The sequence below is a fragment of the Melanerpes formicivorus genome, unplaced genomic scaffold, assembly GCF_026170545.1.
Source record: "Melanerpes formicivorus ecotype bairdi unplaced genomic scaffold, bMelFor1.0.p_v2 SCAF_5, whole genome shotgun sequence".
NCBI classification, from domain to species: Eukaryota; Metazoa; Chordata; class Aves; order Piciformes; family Picidae; genus Melanerpes; species Melanerpes formicivorus.
In genome coordinates this window covers 18038910-18056886 of record NW_027142357.1, presented here as the reverse complement: position 1 = coordinate 18056886, position 17977 = coordinate 18038910, and the positions used below count along the sequence as shown (strand labels likewise).

The following is a 17977-nucleotide window of genomic DNA, read 5'->3' as shown; positions in this document are numbered from 1 at the left end:
ATTTATCTTTCAACTACCCTTCAATTCAGCAGAAGGGACCATACTTTGTTCCTAATGAAAACACTGAAGAGAGCTACTAATATAAAATCAGTTCACTCATTTTACTACTACTAGCAGTCAGAAAAGCATTGCATATTTTTAAAGAGGCTCTCATGCCCTATGAATGGCATCCCTACAAAGTTCCAGTGAAAGATCTTGTCAAAACTGTGTGTGTGACAAATACTTTCATATACTTTATGTCCATCTGTTCAACTTAATAGAGCTCTGTAATGAAATAATTATTCCTTGGTCAAGTGGACAGAGCAAATGTAAAAACCAAATATACTTCAGTATTGCTGAAAGTTGTATTTTCACTTCACCTACTCAATGCAAAAGCTTCTTCCTGTCACAAGAACAAGCATCTTTATGTAAATGTGTCTTCTCCAGTGGATTTTCTCTAAGGTCGGGGAAAAATTTCTAGGTCAAAACAACAAGAGGACTTATCTTTCCACAACATTTTCATCACTGAGGAACTAAGATTGTTTCTCATTGTTCATTTTGCAAAGTATTAAAGAAACTTGTTAAAATCTGCAACCATGTGCTCCCAAACATACCCTTTGTAGAGTGACTAGAAAACTTCCAGGAAGAAATAAGTCCTGTGTTCCACCAAACATAGCTGAGAAAACTCCCTGTGTTACAGGTTCAGCCTTTATTGTCTTGATGTGATTCCACATTAAAATACTGTATTTCATACCCCACCCCCCAAAAAAAAAAACAACCAAAATTTTCAATGCAAGAAGTTCAGAAACTGGCTACTGTGAAGACACTGATTAGATGGCCCTAAAGCCCACTGAGTTGCTGAATAAATAGGATGTCAGTTCACAAGGTCTTGATGTGCTTGTTTGTTATTTCTGAAGCACTGGTAGTCTGATTAAAGATGTAACATTACACACTAGAATAGAAACTATGCAGGTATTTCAGTTTGCTACGGTTAAACAACAGCAGATGTGAAGGTATGAACATTATAGAAAGATCCAAAAATTCTTTATTGGAATGTATGTAAAAAGGTTAGCTCTAAAAATAAGCAGTAAAGACTTGGTGGATGATACAGCTATTTCTTCTTCTGAAATTGCTAGCAAGCACCATCCATTTGATCTTAAGACATTAGCCTGAAAATGTTAGCAACGTCATAAATTCCAGATAAATGTAAATGAAGCTAGTGGGTATATGGTGAAAGAAAGGAACTGAGCAAATAAATATTTGATAACATCAGGCATTTTTTCTTTTTTAAGCAGACCCCAGGAGCACCTTACTTCTCAGTTAATCCGTCCCCCCTGTTCTGTTGTAATCACTAAACCCACTACACACACAACTGAGAGCCACAGAATATCATCTGGATCATACCACTCATAGATAAACATACAGACTCATATATAGACTTACAGACATCCCACTAAATGCCTTCAAAATGATCAGAAGAAATCACGAATGTACCTTTCAGTTTCCATTTGAAAAAGTGGCTATATTGTTTTTGGCTGGGATAGAGCTACATTTTCTTCATAGCAACTTCTATGGTGACATGTCTAAGATCTGTGATGAAAACAGTGTTGGTAACACCAAGGACGTTTTCATTATTGCTGAGTAGCACTTGCACAGTGTCAAGGCCTTCTCTGTTTCTCACTCTGCCACCCCAGTGAACAGATTGGATGGTGCACAGCAGACTGGGAGGAGATGCAGCCAGGGCAGCTGACCTTAAGTGACCGAACAGATATCCCATACCACATGACATCACGCTCAGCAATAAAAGGAGCATAAGGAGTGAGAAGGGAGGCACCCCAGAACTACAACATTTTTCTACTCAAGTGGTTGTTACATGTAACAAAGTCCTGCTTTCCAGTCAATGACAGAACACCTGCCTGCTGTTTGGAAGTAGCATATGAATTCCTTATTTTGCTTTGCTTGTGCACACAGCTTTTGCTTTACCTACTGAACTTTATCCCAATCCATGAGTTTTTACACTTTTACCCTTCCAATTCCCTTCCACATCACACTGGGGTGAGGAAAAGGGAGTAGCGGTGTGGGGCTTAGCTGCTCGCTGGGGTTAAACCACAAGGTTTGGCATTGAAAAAGCTCCAGGCTGTACCTAAATCACATGTAAGAATGATATGACATAATTGCTGTCCAGTACTTACATATGACATCAAACAGGTACATCTCAATAAAACCAGCTTCTCCACTACTCAGACACTAGCCTGTCTACAGGATGTGCAGCCATACTTACGGGTGATTCAATATCTTCCAAAAGTAATACTGAGCACCGTTCACACTTCAGCAGATTCTGGGCCCGATGCATAATTTTCTTGACAATTTTCTCTAAGTCAGTCTGTTCCTCAAAGAGGTCATTCACTACTTCCAGTAAAGCCTGCATAGAAAGACAGAAAACTCTTGTGTCAGTTGAAGAATTAATAAGTACGTGGAGCATTGCGAAGGAGGTGTAATCTCTGGGATTGCTTTTAATACTAGTGACCCATTGAAAATGTCACTCAGATAAGCATTACAGAAACATAATTGGGATGAGGGTATCTGAAAACAGAAGTTAGTGTTCCTTAGATCACAACTGGGCACAGTCCATTTCCTGGTGTACAATGGAAATCTTGCAAACTATTTTACTGTGGTCCAAAAATGAAACCATGGTTATAATGCACTCTCCAAGCACACAGCATGGATTGAGTTACTTTGTTTGCTATAATTGATTTTGCTGGTGCAATTACATTTAATTTTACTAATTTATTACCCATTTTGCACATTCAAAGCTAGAAAGAAAAAAATACACATCAATACTTCATGTCCCAACACCACTCTGACCCAGTCTTTACCACTAACAACATGTCTGTAAAGTACAATGCTTTAAAATGAAGGGCTTCCCCTCTCATTTTATCAACTTCAAAAGTAATAGGCCATGTTCTTTCTTGCCATGGGTCCAAAGAAAGATGCTTTTTCATTATGCTCGTTTACAGCATCAACGCTAAAGAAAATCCATATTTGTGAGCTTACAAACTTAGCTTTCTGTTCAGTGGTTATCAGCAATATGTTGATCACAGTCGCTAGAATTTGTCACCATTGGTGCCCAGTTTGATAGGGAAGGCAAAGTATGGTCTTGTCCATCACATGCTACTTGCCAATTAATTTCAACCATGGAGCAGACAAAGCTGAAGACCACTACCATGTCAGAAATTCAATTAAATACAGGTTATCGTGTAGCCATCAAATAGCAATTATATTTGTTACTCCTGGCATACTGAAGTGACAAGAAGAAACAAAGAATCTGTAGCTCCAATCTAATCTCCTGATGTGCCCAACAACTAGAATTTAGCATTTTCTAATGATGGATGAGAATGTCCCTAATATTTTTCTGCTGAATGTCTCCCTCAGAAGGTTAAACACCAACTCCTCAGAAATCTGTTATTGTTCCCTGCAGGCTAGGAATTTTGCATCAAATTTCATGTCTCTTTGTAGTCAACAATTTTGTTTGAATAATACACAGAGAAAAAACAACTTTGGCAGAAAATCTTTTTTTCCCCCAAGACTTCTCCGCATCTCCACACCAAAATACTGTGCTTTGTAGTCAGACCTGGACAAAACACAAGCTCAGATACTTCATGACCTTTAAATACACACACCATTAGAAAGGGTTGCGGTTAGTTTTTGAAGTAATGAAAGGCATTAGTGTCCGTACACAGAAAGCTCCAAAATCCTGAATACGCAAATGTCAGTGCTCAATACACAGGCCCATCCTGTAGTTTCCCCTGCTTTATGAAGCAAGAGTAACTGCTGGTGGCATTTTTACTGAAACTTTGGAGCTATGCTCTATGGTAAGCACCATTTCATGCCATTGCAGGAAAGGTGGGTTAAAACAACCACAACAATAAACACACACACACAAACCGCATAAACAAAAAAACCCACCCACCTGACAACTTAAAACTCCAACAAAAAAAAATACCCCAATGAAAAACCCAAATCAAAACAAAAAAAACCCAAACAAAAATTATTTCAAAATCCTCAAAATTACCACTTGATTCCTTAATAAAGACAGCTTTGAGAATGACATGTGAGGTCAGCATTCCAATTCATGCATGGCATCAGCAGTCCTGAATAATGTGAATAATGAATCTGTGCAGTTACGTGCTGTCAAAACTCTTCACGTACAGGTTTTTTCTCGCTTACTTTTATAAAGAGATATCCACATTATTTGCACATGAATTGAATACAACAAATTTACGATGGGAAAGGTTTGGTATTACTGGAGTTTTATGAGAATTTGAATCTCTGCTAATGTAACACTCTCTCCTTCACTGTCTCTATGTCACAAACACAATTGTTTGTGAACTACAAAGCAGGGAACTGACATCAGGAAACAACAGCCACTACCATGAGCGTATTTCCCTCCCACACCCTCTGCTTGCCGCCTCAGTCAAGACAGTGATATGTTGAAAATGCATTTTTTAAAATAAAACACAGCTAGAGCTATCTGCTTAGCAAATACTGATACATAGCTTGAATGTGAAGGAACAAATGGGTTGATATTGGTCTAATATACATTTTTACTTACCCTGCTTCTGTCATATTCCTTCCTTGAAGCTGCAAATAGCTGGGCATTGGATATTGCAATCCCACAGAATGGGAGATACATCTGCATCACCTAGTATCAAAGGAAAGTCCCAGTCATTAAAAACAACTGCAGTGATAGTCATGTTACTAGTAAAGAGACCTAAACTTGGATGTCATGTCCCTGAAAAGTCATCTCACACACCCTTCAGCAGAATGCAGGACTCAAAACAAAATTATCATGGGCAAAACACATGAATGGAGGGAATAGAGAAGAATGAGTAGGGAAGAACAAATGCACTAAGTTCACGGGTTGCATCAGTGAGTGTGCTCTGTTATTTGTCTGGAAAGCTGCAGATTTGTAAGTCTATAAAATGTCTGCTGAAGACTATGATAAATTCCTGCAGACACTGCAGCTTCCCTAGGAAAAGTATTTGTTATTTTTCTGGACAGATTTTTTTGTTTGTTCTAAGCTAAGAAGTAAGCCTGAGTCACATTCCTGCTAATTGATTTTGGAGAATGCCAGCACAGTGGAACAATAGTCCAAAACGATTAGTCAGAAAGCTGATTGTCTTATCAATAAGGAACAACAACAACATGCCTGAGAAACTGGACCTTAATGTATCATCATACTTTAAGAGAGATTGAACTGGGAAAAAATTTTGAGGTGCACAAAATGACTTTAGGTTTGCTGTGTGAAATTAAAGACTAGGTTAGTCTAGTACTTGTAGGAGTGGTACTCTCACAAGGATCAAAATCCAGTAACGTTAGCATTTTTAAGCCACATACCGATAACAAGTCTGTGGCATACTGACACTGCTGAGTCATTCCCAAGCTTAGTTCTGAGATGTTACGTAAATTTTATAGGTACTGAATATCATTTGTTCTGTGTTTCAGAGCAGAAAAATTTTAACCTGAGAAAAATCGGATCTCTAGTGCAATTACAAATGTTATAGCAAGACTGGATACTTTTTTACTTAAAGAAGAGTAAATACTATTATTTATTGCCCCCAATATGGGAATGAAAAGATGTCTTTTTCAGCAAGGTGTCTTTTTTTTTGTCTTTTTTTTTTTTTTTTCCAAGAAGAAAATACAGTTTTCCAATATTGAAAAAACACTGTTCTCAGGGATAAAAATTCCAAGGCATTGACTTTATGTAGAAATTAAGATACATAAAACACTGGGTTAAGAAATGTCAAGAGTCTGGAAAGCTGCTGACTTAATTTTCATTTCACCTTTCAAACTAATTGTGTAAAGTACAGTGTAACAAAGACAGACACCAAGATGTTCACGATAATCAGTAAAACAAATTAATAAATACCCAGAACAATAAAGAAAATAAAAACAAAATTACTGTCAGGTAGAAAGGAATTAGCCTATGATAACAGTTAAATCAATTGTCCATGTTTACCTAGGAACAATCAATAAGTACAAAAGTCTACTGTTGCTCCTCTTTTGTACAGTAAGGGTGACTGCTGCCTAAACTGTTTTTGACAAATTGTAATACAGCACTGAATAAGCAAAGAATAAAGACTTTTCTAATTATAACTAAATTTTAAATCACATTGTTTTTAAAACCAAAGCTGCGGAATAGAGTAGAAAGTGGTTATCACATTTTGGTCTTCAATTATGAATTTAAATCTGTAGTACTCAAGATGGCTTTGCATGCACCTCCAGCATATCAGTACTGTTGCTGTTGACACACTGTATGAATATTCAACTCTTATGTGTCTGAGCTACATACTGTAAGCAGACGGTATTGTTATGTTTGATTCACTTAATGGACTTTCCCTCCAAAGAGAATCCAAAGTGCTGAGGAAATGGCACATGCCACTATAACCTTTTTTCTCCTTTGAAATGATAGGTCCTCCAAGGTAAAAATATATTGCATCACTGAACCATAATGCACTGTAATTCTATTCCCATTCCTGCTGATTACTGCTACTATTTCTCCATAAACAGAGGGATGTAACTTAAAATGAGTGTAAAGCACAGCCCATGTTTTACTGTCCTTATTCTCCAGCATGGATATGCTTCAGTAATGTACTGCTGACTTCTGGAAACAGACTAAGTTTCATTGTAAGAGAGAGTATTGAAAGGTTGTTCATAAATATGTTAAAAACATGATAAGCAGCATGTGACTACAAAGACACAGACAAATGAGATAATTATTTAAATTTGTCTTGGTGAGACAAGATCTTGTTAAGGAGACACTTGCTTTGTCACTGTCTGCTGATCTTCCTGCTGCACTCAACAGGCCAGGCCAGCTTGCTTTTAGCACCCAATGTCTGCAGATTTTACCAAATAATTGTATTACACAGTTAAACCAGCTTGATGCTGGAACTTGTAAACAAACCAGACACCTGGTCCAAATATTGAGTATTCCACATGTTCCAAATACCCAAAATATTGGTGTGAAACTCTTGGGAAAAGACCTAACATATCCTTCTAAAGGACATAAAATAATTGCCCTTTGAAGGGTTGATCATTAAGAAAAATCCCAAACAACAAAAACATTGGAGCAAAATGGACTATACCCGAAAGAAAATCATCTACAACTGCTTTCACCTAATGACAGGAAAAGAGCCTGAAGATTTATAAAGCAAAGCAATTCCCTAAGAATATAAAACCGTAACAAAGACAGCTTTAACATATATGTCTCAGTAATTAATTCTGTCAAGGAAGATGAGTTGTGGCATATTAAAAAACAAATCAGTAAATATGTGACAGTATATTTTATAAAAATGATGTGCAGTCTGACTAATAAGGTAATCTAATGAAGCTGTTGGAAGAGAGCACCTTTTTTTTTTTCTTCCATGCCAACTATAAGATGTTTAGATAAAATATTTGTAGGTTCATATGATTATATTATAAATTGCTTAAGCATTCAGTGTCCAGGTAACCTGACCCAGTTTCTGATACCTAATTCTCCAGCAAGACCCACATACTTGAATAGCAACTACACTCACCCCACAAATTCACAGTGGCATAAAAAAACCTAAAAAAGCTGTGTTCGAACTGTTCAATATTTTATCAGGGCAAGAAACCTTCTATGAAAACAGGGTAAAGTAATGGGCACCAGTTCAAAACCTCACCCTCTTCATTTCAAAATTCTATTATCTTGTTATGGGTTTATTTTATATTACAAGTTTTAAGATGCTGCTACCAAGAGAATGAACAGGATAAATATCAGAAGCTTTAATAGTCAGTCATCCAACCACTTACATTTTCAGCTAGGTCCTGAAGCTAATGCATCTTTTCCGCAAAAATACACCATTAAGACCAAATGACTACCCTCACCATAGTTATATTTTCCTTCCCATAGAAGGTGTCTTCACACATCTCCAAACTTATCTTACCCCATTTAGGAGTACAAGTGTTCACATCTGCAGATCTCAACACATCTTTGCTTTTTTGTTGGTTTTGTTTTTAAAATGGCAGGCAATAATATTGACAACAAAGCTGCATGCATGCAGACCCGCAATGCAGAAACTTCTTAGCTAATCGTGAAAAGCAGTCAGTGCTGCAATGGCAGCACACTGCAAAGGTAAAATGCTTCATGCTTCCTGGCTGGAAAGCAGCTCTGAGTTCAGCTTCCAGATAAATACAATGACATTTACCTTGCCTCCCCCGCATGTGGTTTTTTGCCCACACTAAGCGTCCTTGGAGAGCGCTTTCTGTCATAATATAGATATAATCATAGTTATAGTCTAACTCATGGCTTTTGACATAGTCCAAGCATCTCCCCAGCCTGTGGTCACAAAAGAAAACAATTTTGATGCCTGATGGAAGAGAGAAGTCTCTCAGTATACTTGTGTATCCAATCTGGCACAAACTCCACGTTAAGCTCTCAGTAAATGCTGGTCTGGTTTGTCTGCTTTCGTTAGAGGCTACAGGAGCCACTTCTCTTTATACAGCTTGCTTGCTAAGCCTGTAGGGAAAGGGACCTAGTATAAGCTTCCTAGAAAGCAAAAAAGTAATTTAAAACTCCATGTTCTCCTATAGTTTCAAGTTATAAATGTTTTGTTTTATAATCGAATCAGGGGAGCTAGCTGCCCTTTGAATAATTTCCTAAAGTGTTAAAAGTAGGTTCAGAGAATTAAACATTCAGATGAATTCTGAAAATTATAAACAAATCAATTGAGAAGTGGTTAAGCACAAGGACTCATTCAAACTCCATTACCTTCTGCCATCTGTGCAGTATCTATGCAGCTATGAACATCTCTGATAACATCTGACTGTCACCCAGGTCTGCTGTTCTCAGAAGTTCCATCCCAAGCCTGGACAGAACAATTGCTTAGTAGAGACACCCTGTGAATTATGTGCATACAAATAGAGCATACAGCTCCTGCTCATATCAGCAGAGACTCTTGGGCCATTTTCTATTGTCTCTGACTTTTTTTAATTTTCAGATTCCATTTGATTATTATTTATACAGTACCATAAAAATGCCCTAATTCTCTCAAACACTGGGCGGCATCTCTGTCCTGTAAAGCTCATTATCTAACTATGAAAGCTGCAAAAAGCCTGAAAAGGACCACTAGAGCATTTTTTCAGCTCTGCCTCTGTGCTTGCCAGCCTCAAAGAATTACTGGCACACCTTCAAACTAGGTAACTTTGTCACCAGACAGATTACAACACGTCTCCTGTAGAAGCAGACTTAGTGCAGTTTTAAAGCCTGAATCCTATGTAGGTCATTGTCCTCACACGCCATGGCACAGAGAGACTATCCCATGCAGGACCAAGGGGCAGGAAAGAGCAGGAGTGCAGCTTAAACAGATTCAGCATGAGCTTTTTTCTGGGCCCCCACCAGTGTTCTCTAGTTGCTACAACACAAACCCCGTCTTCTGCCTTTTCTGCTACATACATAAGATCTTTAAACTGGGAAAAGAAATGAACACACTGAATCTGATTTGCAATAATACACTTGTAAAACTGCTTATACATTCAGAACTATACACACCAACTAATCCTACTTCATTTTTCTGGCAGATATTTGAAGGTTGCTTGCCCCAGACGCCTTACAGCTAAACATTATTCATATCTGCCATCACTAGCAGGAGGTGAAGCTCAAATAAATCTAAATAAGCCACACTGAATTACTTCATCCTACACACCAAAACATTGGCAGCAGCTATTAGATCTATTTTTAACAATATTCTGTAAGACATATTTAAGCACTGAATTTAGCACTCAGTATAAAGTGGGAAGGAAAAGAAATCGTACGGTAAGTTTCCACAGAGCACCTCCTTCTAAATGCTGTTTCATCCAAATAGGAAAACAGTTCCTACTAAAGACTAGAAAGCCACAAATAATTTAAATATATGTAAAATTGCTACTATGCAAGGATGCAATCTTCTTATCTCTTCTACGCAGAACCCTGGGTATTTTCACTGGAAAGTTCTCCTTATTTTACATAGTCTTGATTCAGTGATGTTCAGTACTAAGCCCTGTCCCAGCAAACACTTGTCCTGAAGGGGCAAACCAGATAGCATGCCCTAACCCAGACAATGGGTTAAGCACCATGGATGTGTAAACTTAGATATTTCCTGGGGTCCAGATGGTCCTGGTAAATGTGTGGCATGTCTAATTAACCTTGTAACACCTGTGAACTGTGTGTGCCCCTTGCTGAGTTTGGATATGCCCCATCCTATAGGTTCAGCTATCTGGCTTCTCTGTTACCAAAGGGCATTAATTGTCTTTGGAAAGTATTTAGACCAGCCAAGACAACATTTGCCTTGTTCTCACCCAGAAAGCAGTAAGAGCCAAATGCTGCTAGAGTTGCAGCTGAAGAGCTTGTCCTAGCAGGCAAACCACACCTGGGCCTTGCACTTGGATCAAAGCAACCAACTCTCTGAGAGCTCTGAAAGGGGAAAATCCCTGAGAGAACCAAATCCCAGAAGAGACGCACTGCGACAGCCCATGAATTGTGCATGGGAGCAGAGGCACTCCTTAGCTCTCTCCAAGCCAAGGAAAGGTGACAGAGCACATGAGAGGAGAGAGACCCCTCAGCCCTCTCCGAGCCAATAGCTGTTTGAATTATAGTTACAGCATCTGGGAAGATACCAGACAAATGAGCAAGCTGTGAGCACCTGCCTAATTAGCTACAGAATCCTCCTTGTGGGAAAATGCAGATTGTGGCACCATCATTTCCCATTTAAATCGCTGTATTGGAAATTCTCAGGTTTGTGCTTAAATCATTTAACTGTTTTCATATGTGGAATATGTTACACACAACCCAGTAACAGAACCTGTAAAGATACTTTGTAAATAAGTTACATCCGTGTCTGATGGAAATACCACTGCCGGAAATACCACTGCCAGAAATACTAAATATAAAATATAAATATATATTTTATTACAACACTACAAACATCCACTCAGCTATTCAACATGTGGTACTAAGCCAGGATTTCCAGCAGGAAAGGTTGGGATGAGAGGAGGAGAAATGTTAGCCATTATAGTCATTCTATGAAAGTGAGAAGTGTATGAACTAAGAAGCACTCAAAGATAAGAAAGCAGTGACTCAAGGATCATCACCATGCTAGAATCCCAATGTCTGGCATTCAGCACTTAGTAATGAAGGTTCAGTAAATGCTCATCGAGCTTGAAAGTAAGGAAAAGTCACCTTGCAGGCAGACTGTGTAAGGACTGCAAAGCTAATACAATTAAACCAGTAAACCATCGTGCTTCTGTATCATAAGCAAGTTGAAAGCCATAGAGACTAGACTTCTCATTGCAAGATCTACTAAGGATTCACAAATCTGCATGGTGGAGGTATGCATCAGGTCTGTATGACCACTTGCATTTAGAAGGCCATTAAATCAACCCAACAATTATAGATAATGTCTACTGCTTCCATCCATTGGTTGGTTGCAAAGCCTTACAAAGCACTCTAGGCAGCTTTATTTAGTCTGAAATAATATTAATGAATAGCATCTTAAAAGGTAACAAATGTCCTCAAAAATCACAACTTCTACCCACTAATTAACCTTCTCTCCTTCAAAGGCTGAATCTTGGCCATCTTTAACGCATCCAAAGTATATAATCACCTTAATAAAAGTCAAAGTGAGAGGGTTCACAAAGGACATTTTAGCTGTGTAATGTTTTCCAAAGCAACCAATATGGGTTGTTACTGCTTGGCTGCTCACTCCTATTTGAAGATAAACCACTGGAGGTCAGCTCTTGGGCATGGGAGCCCATAGCGATTATGTAAGGCAGGCAGTTCTGCAGAGCCTTAAACCTCAGTATATCAAAGTTTTGGGGAGAGTAAAATATTACAGCAGCAATATCATGTCATAATGTTTTTCTAGATGTTGCAAAACTAAACTAAAGATTAAATTACTTTTCTGATGGGAGAAAGAAGGTCACGAAGAAAGATATTGTCAAAATTTTGGAAAAGCTCCTGGTTCCCACTAGTGGACCCAGCCTACCCAAAGACATTGTTACAACAACTTTATAAACATCACTGTGTGAGATGGAAAAATCTTTATATTAGCACTGAAAACTGAGAGCAGTGAAGGCTGAAACTGTCAATGATAAAAAAGAGTTGCAGATCAGAACTTTAAATTGGCACAGGAGAATTAATAAGTGTCATTTGAAAGCTGATTTCCCGCCCACTGCCCCGCAACACAATTGCAGACCTTGGTGTTACCATTTCGAATTGCACTACATGGCTGATTTCTGGCAGATACTACCCATAATAACTAAGCATGGTAATTGAATGGTTTTGAAACCAAGAATAAATTCTAAAGGTATGGCTGTGTTTGGAATACTGTTTTCAAGTCACAATTCTACTTAGAACTCAGTTTCCAACTCCCAGTTCTTGTTAATGATGATAACTAGATTTATTCATATACTACTTGCTGCAGTCTTTCAGTATTAAAAGTATACAAATCAACAACTATTTCTACTAACTGGGTTTACTATAACTGAATGAAGATGTCTTCTTTCACTTTTTGTACAATTTATACATTGTCTGGTGAGCCAGAGTGCATGCACAGGATCAGAAATACAAACTGTTTGAGGTTGTCAGGGATCTTTGAAGGTGATCAGGTCCAACTCCCTGCTCAAGCAGGACCACTTACAGCTAGTTACCTAGGACTGCATCTAGACAGCTTTTGAGTATCTCCAAGGATGAAGACTTCACAACAGGATAACCTGTGCCAGTGCTCAGTCACAGTAATAAAATGTTTCCTCATGTCTATATGCATTTAAAGGATGGTTACTTAGGATGGTTGCTAGATCATAAAGAGAATATATAGTGTATATATATATATTCTCTTAAAGTTTTAGTAACCAAAGTAACCATCTTCTTTGAGATTGGTAGTATAGAGTATGACAGTAAGTGAGTAAGTCAATGTACATACATCAAATATATAAAAGACTAGCAACCAAAGTAACCATCCTATCTCCTAGTATTCCTAGTATCTATATGTATTTAGAGGGTGGTTACTTAGGATGGTTGCTAGATCATAAAGAGAACACACACACACACATACATGTGTATATATATATATATATTCTCTTAAAGTTTTAGTAACCAAAATAACCATCCTCAATCCAGATAGTTTTCTGTGTTTAAGTTTATTCTCCTTGCCTCTTGTCCTGACACTGGGTGGCATTAAAAAGAGGCTGGCTACACCCTTGTTGCAATTTCCCATCACCCCTTTGTACCCACTGGTGAGATCCCTGCATGAGCATTCTCCTCGATGCTAAACAGTCTCAGTTCCCTCAGCCTTGCCTCATAGAAGAGATGTTCCAGTTCCCTAATCATCTTTGTGTACCTTTGGTGGAATCTGCTAAGTATGTCCACATCTCTCTTGCACTGGGAATCCCAGAACTGGACATGTCTCTACGAGTCATAAGCAAAATTTGATCCTGCTGTTGCATAAATACCATGTATAGTTTAACAAAAAAAGAATTTAGATCATCTATATGTAACAGTCTGCATTGAGATCCCAGTGATTACTAAAATTCTATTCAGGTTCTTCTCTCATATACTTCAAAAGGTGTTTTGTGATTTTTCAGGAAGGAAGATTACTTGAACAGTAACCTTTTTTCATGATGGGCTTTGTTGAACAGGGAGAGAATGTTTTTGGAAGAGCTTGTGGCTGAGGCCAGATCCTTTGCTGTGCTGAGCTTGTCTTTCAGTGAGGTGGCTGTTCATGTCTGACTAAAGTTCTTCCTTCTAACTGAAATTCCATCTGGAATATAAAGCCTGAATCTAGCACATAAACCAGCCTGATTTCCCTGGTTAAACTACAAACTACACCTGATACGAATAAGTTCAGCTCCAATGACTGCCCACTGTTTGCAGCACTACTCCAAATGGAATGGAAAGGATTTATCCTGTTCAACTAGGAAAAAACAACCAATCAAAACCCACAAATGCAGCAAGTTTTCCTAAGAATTTGGGTGACAACTTTAAAAAAAGCCAGGGACTCAGAACACCAACTATACTCCCTTACATTACTACTTGCCAAATGAAGCATTTCCAGCGTTTGTTAGGCTACAGGAATTTCACCCCCAAAAAAATCTTTGATAGAATGGGAATATCCCACAAAAGACAACATATGGCACAACTGACTTTTCCTTTCAGCACATTATTTTATGTCTCATCTCCAACTGGAATGCATCAGTACCTTGACCCTTTCTTCCATAACACACAGAAGCATCACAATACAACATAATTACAGATTTTTTTTTTGGACATATATTCTTATGTTATTTTGTTGAGTTTCTCTCTAACATTGTGAAAATTGCCAGTGGTGTTCTACCTTTGCCTCTTTTGAGTTTATGTATATTTAGTGACTAATATCCTTGGTACTGGATATCATGGCACTTTATGCTGGTGACACTTGCCTACACTTCATAAATTTCTCCTGAGGAAGCTGTTCTTATTCTCCTTTCCAGTTTTTAAAGGGAAAAATAATTGTAAAGAATACAAGGTATTCTCAGAATATTATTGTCACCTATGTATTTTTTCTTAGAAACGCAACGTTTTTGCAAAAGTGCAGAATCTTATTCTAGCAGGATTGATTATATGACTAGACACAATTGACAATACTGTTATTTGAATCTGATTATACCAATTAGGTAATCTGAATTACTTTCTACTACTGCATTTTCAGAATTGACTAAAAGCACTATAGCACTTACAATACGTATTGGAATATTTACCTATATCACATTGTGTTCGTGTTTAACATGGGGAAGTAGGGCAGTAAACCCTGCAAACCATTGCCTTTAAGAACACAGTTCATAAACCCTCATGCTGAGCTCATATATGAAACAAACAGGACCAGTGTATAGTAATAATATCAACTTTAGAACAATTTCCATGCAAAGTGGCAGCAAATTTGCCGGGAAAAAAAATTGTCTGTAAATCTAGATGGTATCTACTAAATCAGGGACAGATGAAAACTAACACCAAGACAATAGAATAATTTTCTAAACCACAAGTAAAGGAAAAACAAAACCACTAATTCTTATTAGTTTCAAATGAAAGAGGCTTTCGAAAGACCATCAAGAAGTTCAGAAAAATCCTTACAGAAAAGCACATTGAACAATTATACCACCTCTCCTTTTCTTCATTATGAGCACCATTTAATGGAACAACAGAATAAAAGTAGCTCAGCCAAATACTACACTCCTCACTGTGAGCCTGCAGTAATACCACTGACATCTTAATGTGGATTTATGTGGTTGTAATTTACAGACTTTTCTTGCCTTAAAAAATGTGGAAAGGTGGTTAAAGCCTCAAGGGCATTTTAATCAGCTCTGGCTGTATCAGTTTCAGAGAATGCAAACTGACATTAATTTTACCCTTTCCAGGCAGATGCCAGTCAGAAGCAGCTGAGCATAAATATTTACAGAATTTCTGTGGAACCATATAATTTGTAAAACAGCCTGATTGTTTGACGTTCCCTTCTTTCTCTGTTATATATCTATCAGAATATCCATATCTCACACTTTACTGTTTAATCCATGCATAACAATGTGACAATATAAATCAGGATGGAAGTGATCATCTCTGCACAGACACTGAATCCTACTCCAAATTTCAATGATAGCAAGTAAGAAAAATACATGGAAGTCTTTGGCAAGACCTAACCCAGAAGTTTAGAGAAAGTATTCTAAAGTGCTTCAATTTTATATATTTACTTCACTGCAAAAATAGGAAAATAACAAATATGGAGGAAAAATGATTGTCCAGCAAATATCAAAATGTGCAACTGATGGAGATAAACAATAATTCAATCTGCTGCTACACTGAAAAGGAATGCAAATGTGTTTTTAAATTAAAAAGAAATTACATACTGCTGTATTCAGTCTTGCCTTAAAGAAACCCCCAAAACTTTAATCCTTTTTGAATTCAGTTTTCCCAGAATCCTCACTAGACATCAGTAAGAAAGAATCAGAGTATGGATGCCAGCGACAAGTTTCAGGAGTCAGGTATCTCCTTTCAGCTTAAGTCAAGCCTTGGAAGGATAAACTTTGCCAGTTAGAAGTCAGGCATATTCTTGAACCAAATGCTCTTTAAAAAAAAAAATTTCCCTGGAATTCTTTCCAAAAGCAGCACCTCACCATAAATCCTATTTTGTAACTTGATGATTTCTTCCTTACAGCCTCCATTAACTATGCAATAAGGGAGGTCAATATCATTAATAATTTCCAGTTTCAGCTCATGACATTTAAAAAACAAAATCAAGTAATAATTTGTATACTTCCCCAAGTCCTTAGAACTTGCAAATACATGTTTTAAAACAAATAGAATGCAGCTTTGACACACAATTCTTTTTTGTGTGTATATATGGGAGATGTTCATCTATTCAGGTGAAATTGTGGTAATTCACTTAATACAGTGAATTAGTGTCTTCCAAAATGGCCTTTTGAGCATGACTGATCAACTAAGCACCAGGGAAAACACTGTGTTCCATATTACAGCACCTTTGAGTTTTAGAACTGGGTGAGCTACAGCAGCTTAACTTGAAAAATTGGTGTGGTTTTTTTCTTTACTGTGCTGTAGACTTCAAGGGGCTGATGAAAGTGTGTGGGCTGGTTTAGATGTGAGCCATGCTTTTTTCCACACATCATTGTGTCTCCTGCACTAATGACTCACACCTGCACATGCTGCTATCTGATTTCTAGGCAAAGTTATTTATAAACTGGAACTGCAGGGCCAAATCCTGGTAGTACAACTATACAGATTGTGATTTATCTAAAGCACTTGTCTGTGAAGCCCAGACAATTTGGGGATACTGAATTCACTCTCAGGTGCCATGAAAGCTGGATTTAGCTTCTGCCCTGATAAAATTCACATTGCAATTTTATTTTGCAGACTGATGTGGTAAAGCACTACTTTTCACCTGGCTCTGAGAGAAACAGTCACAAACCTCTGAGGTCCCCTGACCACAGAAAAGCATCCTATCTTCTATCACAGCAGGTACAGGAATGACTTGCCATATGGACTGTTTGTCTCTGGATATTGCATGTTGCAGACCATTGGAGACAAAGGTGTTCAAGTAAAAATACTGTTACCCCAAGATTATGACTACAGTCTTGCCTGAAGTGTCTCAGTTACTGGTCCAGAGAAGCATTCAAGCCATCATACTACAGTCTCTGCTTTCAGACACTCTTCCCCAGCACTGAATCCTCCTTCTAGATAAGACTGCAGAAGCATCAGCATTTGATAGCAATTACGTATCTTCCTTCCACACAGCCATGTGTTTTTACCACAGGTTTAGATGGGGCCATTTGTCTCCCTTTCTTTGGGGGCACAAGCAAAACAGTCCAGAACAACTGTCTGGACCTGAGGGGCTTGGAGCACAAGCCCTATGAGGAAAGGCTGAGGAAGCTGGGGTTGCTTAGCCTGGAGAGGAGGAGACTCAGGGGTGACCTTATTGCTCTCTACAACTACCTGAAGGGGGGTTGTAGACAGGCAGAGGTTGGTCTCTTCTCCCAGGCAGCCAGCACCAGAACAAGAGGACACAGTCTCAGGCTGCGCCAGGGGAAGTTCAGGCTGGAGGTCAGGAGGAAGTTTTACACAGAGGGAGTGATTGCCCATTGGAATGGACTGCCCAGGGAGGTGGTGGAGTCGCCATCACTGGAGGTGTTCAGGAGAAGACTTGACAGGGTGCTTGATTACATGGGTTAGTTGATTAGGTGGTGTTGGGTGATAGGTTGGACGCAATGATCTTGAAGGTCTCTTCCAACCTGGTCTGGTCTATTCTATTCTATTCTATTCTATTCTATTCTATTCTATTCTATTCTATGCTATGCTATGCTATGCTATGCTATGCTATGCTATGCTATGCTATGCTATGCTATTCTATTCTCTGTGAGAACAGCATTATGATGACCCATGCAATGAGTTACATTCTCAGAG

The 17977-nt window shown here is 38.3% G+C and overlaps 1 protein-coding gene across 2 annotated transcripts in view; it reads right to left on the bottom strand.

Moving 5' to 3' along the window:
• PDE11A (phosphodiesterase 11A) overlaps positions 1-17977 on the bottom strand; it is a 133787-nt gene that overhangs the window by 73160 nt on the left and 42650 nt on the right. For both annotated transcript variants that reach the window (XM_068138509.1, XM_068138510.1), the window contains exons 3-4: positions 4592-4681; positions 2261-2401 (exon numbers count right to left, since the gene is read on the bottom strand). In XM_068138509.1, the coding sequence (XP_067994610.1) occupies positions 2261-2401; positions 4592-4681 (231 nt within the window). The remainder of the gene's footprint in view (positions 1-2260; positions 2402-4591; positions 4682-17977) is intronic.